This window comes from Tupaia chinensis, unplaced genomic scaffold (genome assembly GCF_000334495.1).
Source record: "Tupaia chinensis unplaced genomic scaffold, TupChi_1.0 Scaffold000201_1, whole genome shotgun sequence".
Classification (NCBI taxonomy): domain Eukaryota; kingdom Metazoa; phylum Chordata; class Mammalia; order Scandentia; family Tupaiidae; genus Tupaia; species Tupaia belangeri.
The window spans coordinates 3095583-3104403 of record NW_006159676.1 but is presented as its reverse complement, the minus strand read 5'-3'; the positions used below and the strand labels follow the sequence as shown (position 1 = coordinate 3104403).

General features: G+C 55.9%; 1 protein-coding gene across 1 annotated transcript in view; it reads right to left on the bottom strand.

Annotated features, from left to right (window-relative positions):
* The window catches only part of NR2F6 (nuclear receptor subfamily 2 group F member 6), a gene marked incomplete in the record, with an annotated part of 14254 nt that overhangs the window by 4050 nt on the left and 1383 nt on the right, over nucleotides 1-8821 (bottom strand). Inside the window, 1 exon segment of the mRNA XM_014587326.2 lies at nucleotides 3632-3726. Within this exon segment, the coding sequence (XP_014442812.2) occupies nucleotides 3632-3726 (95 nt within the window).

Genomic DNA, 8821 nt, shown 5'->3' with positions numbered 1-8821 from the left:
AGGGGGCAGCGGAGAGGCAGGGCCCCCCACCGCGGGAAATGAGGAAGAGACAAGAGGGAGGGGAGAGACGGGAGATTAGAGACAGGAATGGGTACAGGGGCGGGAAATGAGGAAGAGACAAGAGGGAGGGGAGAGACGGGAGATTAGAGACAGGAATGGGTACAGGGAGCGGATTGGAGAGACGAGGAGGGAAGAGGGCGGTGAGACAGTGGGAGGAGAGGGGGAGGAAAGGGAGAAGAGACAAAATTCAGTCGAGGGTCACTCGGCACCTCCCCTCCAAGCCCCACCTCCCAGCCCTGTCATTCCGGGACCCCCATCTCCACCCCACCCTGCCCAGCGCGGTGTCCCCAGCCTGAGTTCAAGTCTGACCACCACCCCAGCTACTGCGCGGAGGGCTGATGGAGTTCCCACCAGATTCCCTCCCGCTAGACTGCTGAGCTCTGCTAGGAAAGGGGGGGGGAGGGAATGGAGGTGCCATCTGTCAATCACACACACCCATCTGTCAATCACAGGGAGCCCACTGCTGAGGATGGAGTCAGGGAGGATTTGGGACCCTAGTCCAGCCCGGATCCTATGGAGATGGGGCCATCTCTACTTTCCACCCCTCCCCAGGAGATCAGGAGCAGGTCTTGTCCCTCGGGTCCCCCAAAGCCCCAAGGCGGGGAGGACCTACTGCTGACCAAGGACCAGGTGGGCAGGAACAGGGAAATCGAGGCACAGGGAGGAGAATTGGCAGCATGCGGGGCGGCCAGTGCCAGGGTGGGCGGGGTGGAGGGGCACGCTGGGCTAGGTGCCAGGCAGACACTAATTGCTGAGTTTAATGAGTTGGCAGGCCCCATCTGAACTCCAGGTCAACCCAGCGGGAGGCACACAGGAGGGGGGTTACAGGGAGGCCGCTAGCAGGCTGAGCAGAGAAGCAGAGACTGGGTTCGAGCCTGCTCCCAGGGACTTCTGAGTCTCGGGGTCAACTGTCTCATCGGTGTGGATATGTGAAGCCCGACAGTGGTCCCCCAGCCTTCCAGGGGCACCTTCGCCATTCTGTGCTCACTGAGCTGTAAACATCATCCCTGCTGTGTTCCTATCTCAGGGCCTTGGCACTGGCTGTTCCCTCCTCAAATTCGCTTCCTTAGCTGGGAATAACCCTTCATTACTCAGCTCAGACGATGGGAGTTCAAATCCCAGCCATGACCCCACTGCTCTCGGATCCAGACAAATGACCTCACGGAGCTGTTCTCTGCACGTCAGTGTCCCCACCATATTTTTGGTTTTGTTCGGTTTTGTTTTGACTATAGGGTGCATGTGCTCACCAGAGAGGGACGAAGAGAGAGAAAGCAAGAAACCACCCCCCGGGGGGGATGGCCACACTGCAGTCCCTTCTCCTCCATCCTCCTCTCCGGATCTTGGGCATGCACGCACACGCGCCCAGAGTGAGTTTAAGCCACCGAGTCCGGGACTCGAACTGCGGTTGACTACCTGGGAGTCCAGTGACGTAGCCGTTACGTCATCTGTTGGTTCCCCACTTCTTTTTTTTTTTTTTAAATAATTTTATTTATTCATTCATTTATTTTAATTTGAAGTACTCTTGAAAAAGAGTCATTTATTTATTCATTCATTCTCTTTAGTTTTTTTCAAAGAATTATTTTATTTAACTTTCTTAACTACCACGCCACCTGCTGGTCCCCATAAATTTTTGAAAAATTATTTAATGTTATTTTTTATTATTTTTATTTAATTTGCTATAGGGCAAATGAAAGATGCAGAGAGAGAGAGAGAGAGAGCGCGCCAGGTTCAGGATTCGAACCACGGCCAGCCATGTGGGAATCTAGCATTTTTTTTTTTTCCCCCAAAAATTATTTCATTTAACTTTATTTATTTAGTTATTCATTTGTTTATTTCAATTTGACCAGAGAAGGACAGAGAGAGAGAGAAAAAAAGGGAGAAAGCAAGCCGCCAGGTCCGGGACTCGAACCATGATCGGCCATAGTGGGAATCCAGCGCCTTTAACCACCATGCCACCTGCTGACCCCTAGTCTTTAGTTTTTACTACAGGGCCTGTGTGCTTGCTGGAGAGAGAGACAGAGTGATAGAGGGGAAGTGATTTCTTACATCCCAAGGGGATGATCACTTACAATCCCTTCTCCTCCTTCCTTTTGTGATTTTGCGTACCCACGCACACATACCCAGTGTGATTTTCTTTTTTAAAAAAAAAAATTATTATTTTAACTATTTTTTACATTTATTCATTCATTGATTTTTAATTTGATCAGAGAGAGACAGAGGGTGAGAGTGAGAGAGAGAAAGTGAGAAAGCAAGCCACCAGGTCCAGGACTCGAACCCCGGTCGGCCATGTGGGAGCGTCCAGCGCCTTAACCACCACGCCACCTGCTGGTCCCACCCAGTGTGATTTTCAAGCTGCCTGGACCTAGACTCAAACTAAGGAGTCAGCCATGTGATATCCAGGGCCTTAACCCCCAGGCTACCTGCTGGTCCAACTTTTGCAACATTATTATTATTTTTTTTTTTTTGGAGAGTTTTTTGCTATAGGGCGCATGTGCTTGCCAGACAGAGAGAGACAGAGAGACAGAAAGCGAGAAATCACCCCCCAGGGGGGATGGCCACGTGGCAATCCCTGCTCCTCCATTCTCCTCTCGGGATCTTGGGCACGCACGCACACATGCCCGACGTGAGTTTAAGCCACCGGGTCCAGGACTCGAACCACTGTCGACTACATGGGAGTCTAGTGACATAGCCATTACGCTAACTGCTGGTCCTAGACATCGATCAGTTTTAAGACAAAGACTCCGATTAACCTTTCCCAGCTTCTCCCACAAAGGCCCAGTCAGGAGCAGGAGAGACTCCAGTTCGAGGGTGGGAAGGACCGCCAGCCTGGTCCCTGACACAGTCCAGGTAAGGTCAAGAAGCCCTGTCTTAGAGCTCTGCCCTAACAGGCTAGATTCTGCTTCCAACCCCAGGACTCCCTGGGGGAAATTTCTGGAAATCACTTGAATTCTAAGGGCGCCTAGCCAGGGGCACAGCTGTCCCAATGTGTCTGTCCAGAGGCAGAGCGGGTCCCCTCAGCAGAGGCAGGAGGCTGGCCTCCCTCTGCCTCCCGGCCCGAGGTCAGGAAGAAGATAAGCTGCCCTTTGCCTTAGTCGGCCTGAGTTCCTGCCTTGGGCAAACACCGGGTGGAGTTTGAGTCAATTAAATAAAAAACTATATCCTTGTTCCCGAAGTCAGAAGCGGAGGCCAGGCTAGGGCATGAGAAGGTCACCGAGGTGACAGCTGGTGAAGCGGTCTCTGAGGCCAGGGGGGACCTGGGCACCCACTTTCCTGGGGTAAGTAGGCAGCTGGAGGCAGTCCTTGCATCCTCAGCTCTGTCCCCATGACCAGGGGGTCACAGAGCCCAAGAACAGTGCCCCCTGCAACCCAGGGATCTAGCAATCAGTAATAATGAGACCAGCAGGTGCCAGGCCCCCAGCTACAGCGCCCCCTGCAGCCCCGGGATCTAGCAATCGGTAATAATGAGACCAGCAGGTGCCAGGCCCCTAACGACAGCGCCCCCTGAGATCCTGGACCCAAGGAGGGCAAGGGTGTTTGTTCACCCCTGCCCAGACCACCCATGGGTACTCACCCTCCTTCCGCATGCCCACCCGGAAGCACTTCTTGAGTCGACAGTACTGGCATTGGTTCCGGTGGTGCTGGTCGATCTGGCAGTCACGGTTGGACCTGGGGACACACAGAGGCCAGGGTTCCTGGTGACACCCACATCCTCGTCCCTGAACCACTGGGGGAAGCCACCTTGGGACTGGGGAGGTAGCCCTCCCCGAAAGGGTGCAGGGACTGAGCAAGCCTGTGAGTCTGCAAAGAGGAAAGAATAGGGACCAGTAGGTGGTGTGGTTAAAGCGCTGGACTCCCACAAGCCCGAATCTAGTTCGAGTCCTGGACCAGGCAGTTGAAAATCACGCTTGGTGCATGTGCATGTGTGCATACCCAAAAGCCCAAGAGAGGAGAATAGAGGAGAACGGGTTGTGGTGTGGCCATTGCCCCTCGGGGAGAGGGGTGGTTTCTCACTTTCCCTCTCTCTGTCTCTGTCTCTCTCCAGAAAGCACTCATGCCCTATGGCCAAAAAACAGAGGGATTCAAGAATGGCTGGGGGGTGAGTGGTGATGAAGAAATAGGAAAAGGAGATAATCATACCAGGAAGGGCATGGTGGGCTGGGTTTTGAAGGGTGAATAGGAGTTCCCAGAAGAATGCAGAGAGCGAGTGCAGCAAGAGCAATGCAAAGCTAGGGAGGCTTCGAAGGTTTTTATTTTGCTTCATCACAGCTAGGCTAAGGGGCAGGGTGTTTTGTTCCAAGGGTGATGAGAGAGGAAAGAGACACAGCCGGGCTTTGTGAGTTGACTAAGGGACTAGGAACCAAGGCAAGTTAACAGTTGTCTCTGGGGTCACAGCATTGTGGGGTCTTAGTATCACAAGGACCATACCAATGACTGACAGAAGGAAGGAAGGAAGGAAGGAAGGAAGGAAGGAAGGAAGGAAGGAAGGAAGGAAGGAAGGAAGAACTCCTGTTCCCCTTTAGGGTTCCGCACCTCCTGGGAAAACCACCCAATCTCTAAGTGACCCTAAGATACTTCCTAGGCTCCGCCTCCATGATTGCTGGTGTCTCTTCCAGGGAAATGACAGATGGCCCTGCCCTGTAAGGCCATGAACTTCTGGTCCAGGGCCAGCCTCTAGCAGGAAGCTTCAAACCCTGGTTCTTCAAAGACCCCCAGAACCAGGACCAACAGATGGCGTAATGGCTATGTCGCTGGACTCCCACGTAGTTGACCACGGTTCGCGTCCCGGACCCAGTGGCTTAAACTCACGCCGGGCGCGTGTGCGTGCGTGCCCAAGATCCCGAGAGGAGAATGGAGGAGAAGGGATTGCGGCGTGGCCATCCCCCCTGGGGGGTGATTTCTCGCTTTCTGTCTCTCTGTCTCTCTCTGTCTTTCTGGCTGGCGAGCGCACGCGCCCTGTGGGGATGAGGGTTTTCCAAGGCCCGGGACAGACTCCGGGGGATCCCAGCTGAGTCCCTGAGGGACGCCCAAAGATGGTCACAGAGTAAAACACACACTCGGGGCCAGCAGATGGCACAGTGGTTATGCGGTTAAACTCCCCACTTGCCCGACCACGGTTTGAGTCCTAGACCCGGTGGATTGAAAGTCATGCCGGGAGCATGTGCGTGCGTGTCCAAGATCCCAGGAGGAGAATGGAGGAGAAGGGACTATGGCATGGCCATCCCCTCCCCCTGGGGGGGAGCGTGATTTCGCACTTTCTCTCTCACTGTCTCTGTCTCTGGAGAGTGCAAGCCCCCTAAGGCAAAAAAAACTGAAAAAACCCACTCAAACAGTTCAAGGAAACATCTTGAATCTCTCAGCTGCAGATACTCCATCCCTGGGCAGGGACTTCTCTGCTAAACCTCAGTTTTCTCATCTGGAAATGGACCACCCGACGTTGCCCCATTTGAGACGGGCTGGGCATGGAGGGCCAGGAGGTGGTGTCAGGGGAACCCAGGATTATGAAAGCTGAAGCCTGGGGACTGCCCCCCTCACCTAAGTCTTGCGATGCCAGCCCCTGGGATGAGGTCTCGTCAGGACAAAGCCCGGCAGCCGGGTGGAGGGAGGGTCGTGGGCAGCCGGGTGGAAACAGCTGGCCTTGGGGAAGCAGGCAGGGGCCCAGCTCGGGGTCCTCAACCTCAGGGGAGACCTGGATCTCTTGCTTCAGTTTCCCTGGCTGTGAAGTTGGGACCCATCTCTCCCCCAGACAGACAACAGTGAGTTCTTCCTGTTATTCCACTTAAAGAATACATGCTACGGGAAACAGCAGATGCATCGTGGTTACGTTGCTGGACTCCCACGTAGTTGACCGCAGTTCGAGTCCCAGACCCGGTGGCTTAAACTCACACCGGGCGCGTGTGCGTGCGTGCCCAAGATCCCGAGAGGAGAATGGAGGAGAAGGGATTGTGGCATGGCCATCCCCCCCGCTCCATGATTGCTGGTGTCTCTTCCAGGGAAATGACAGATGGCCCTGCCCTGTAAGGCCATGAACTTCTGGTCCAGGGCCAGCCTCTAGCAGGAAGCTTCAAACCCTGGTTCTTCAAAGACCCCCAGAACCAGGACCAACAGATGGCGTAATGGCTATGTCGCTGGACTCCCACGTAGTTGACCACGGTTCGCGTCCCGGACCCAGTGGCTTAAACTCACGCCGGGCGCGTGTGCGTGCGTGCCCAAGATCCCGAGAGGAGAATGGAGGAGAAGGGATTGCGGCGTGGCCATCCCCCCTGGGGGGTGATTTCTCGCTTTCTGTCTCTCTGTCTCTCTCTGTCTTTCTGGCTGGCGAGCGCACGCGCCCTGTGGGGATGAGGGTTTTCCAAGGCCCGGGACAGACTCCGGGGGATCCCAGCTGAGTCCCTGAGGGACGCCCAAAGATGGTCACAGAGTAAAACACACACTCGGGGCCAGCAGATGGCACAGTGGTTATGCGGTTAAACTCCCCACTTGCCCGACCACGGTTTGAGTCCTAGACCCGGTGGATTGAAAGTCATGCCGGGAGCATGTGCGTGCGTGTCCAAGATCCCAGGAGGAGAATGGAGGAGAAGGGACTATGGCATGGCCATCCCCTCCCCCTGGGGGGGAGCGTGATTTCGCACTTTCTCTCTCACTGTCTCTGTCTCTGGAGAGTGCAAGCCCCCTAAGGCAAAAAAAACTGAAAAAACCCACTCAAACAGTTCAAGGAAACATCTTGAATCTCTCAGCTGCAGATACTCCATCCCTGGGCAGGGACTTCTCTGCTAAACCTCAGTTTTCTCATCTGGAAATGGACCACCCGACGTTGCCCCATTTGAGACGGGCTGGGCATGGAGGGCCAGGAGGTGGTGTCAGGGGAACCCAGGATTATGAAAGCTGAAGCCTGGGGACTGCCCCCCTCACCTAAGTCTTGCGATGCCAGCCCCTGGGATGAGGTCTCGTCAGGACAAAGCCCAGCAGCCGGGTGGAGGGAGGGTCGTGGGCAGCCGGGTGGAAACAGCTGGCCTTGGGGAAGCAGGCAGGGGCCCAGCTCGGGGTCCTCAACCTCAGGGGAGACCTGGATCTCTTGCTTCAGTTTCCCTGGCTGTGAAGTTGGGACCCATCTCTCCCCCAGACAGACAACAGTGAGTTCTTCCTGTTATTCCACTTAAAGAATACATGCTACGGGAAACAGCAGATGCATCGTGGTTACGTTGCTGGACTCCCACGTAGTTGACCGCAGTTCGAGTCCCAGACCCGGTGGCTTAAACTCACACCGGGCGCGTGTGCGTGCGTGCCCAAGATCCCGAGAGGAGAATGGAGGAGAAGGGATTGTGGCATGGCCATCCCCCCCGCCAAGGGGTGATTTCTCGCTTTCTGTCTCTCTCTCTCTCTTTGTCTGTCTGGGGCGCACGCGCACCCTATAGCAAAAACCTCTCAAAAAACAAAACAAAACAAAACAAAACATGCTTTGACTCCCCACCCCCACCACCTGATCTGGGCTTCTCATTGAGCTTCCGCCCCACAGTCCAGCAGGATCATAACCCTCCCACACACCCTCCATGGCTCCCCAGTGCCCGCCCCCATCCCTAACATTTCAGGCCCACTTTGCTCTAACGTCCCCCAAGCCTGGGCAGTCCCCTAACATAGATTCCCCACAATCTGCCACTAAGTATTTCCCTGCATTACATTCAGAAGGGCCCTTTGCCCTCTCCTGCCTGTATGTGTCCAGGCCCACCTGTGCCCTTCCTCCAGGAAGCCCTCCCTGACTTCCATGGAGCCAGAGCCCCTTGCTTTCTCCCTGGGACCCCAGACCTCACAGGCTTGGGGTGTCTCACTGTCTTCTTCAGACTGGGGGTTCCTGGATGGTAAGGGCTTGGGGCTGAGGTCTCTCTGAAGGGGTAGACTGGGCCCCACAGGGACTCTGCTGAATGGGACCTGAAGCTCAGAAAGGGATAGTGACTCCGCTAGGTCACACAGCACAGGGCTTCTAAAGAACATGCCAGCCTCCAACAACACCCTAGGTGCTCCCTGACCCCACTTTCAGGGAGCCCTAGGGACCCCCAAACTGCTGGAGCCCCCACCCTTGCCCTCCCCAAAGAGCTGGCCAGAGAGCAGGCAGTTTATTCCAAGAGCGAGAATGAGGACAAAGTCTGGTGGCCCAGTTAGTGCCAGAGGGGGGAGCAGGCCACCCCCTGCCACGCATGGCCGCCCCCGCCATGCACGGCCACCCCCGGCAGGCCGTGACCTGGGTACCTGGGACGGACTCCAGCCTCGGAAGCTAGAGGCCCCCATGGTGGCTTTGGCCAACAAGCCCTGCACTAGGAGCTGTCTCTGGGGATCCCCTGAGCCTGGCATGGGGCCCCCTACCAAGCGCGCACATGCTCAACTCTTGAACCCAGCTCAGTTTTGTGCATCTGAGAAATGGGACCTCCTCGCCCCCCCCACGCCCAAACCAACCGGAATGGCTATCCAGGCCACGCCCTGCCGGAGGGGATTCCCGAGAGGGGATGTCCAGGGCTCCTTCGGGACACAGTTCCATCCATTCATCTCTGAGCCACCCCAAAAGTTTAAAGGGGTTCCAACCGGCCCGATGTCAGCATCCACAGGGAGGGCTGGGGGTGGGGGGCCTAGGAGCAGGGGAGGTGCGGCCAATTCCGGTGGCCCTGCCGGCCCTCCAGTGGCGGTTTCCGGTGACCCAAGGCTCCGGATGCATCCAGGGGGTTCCCCCTCTGGAGGAGCAGACCCAGCTCCCCGCAATGGCAGGGCGCCTCTT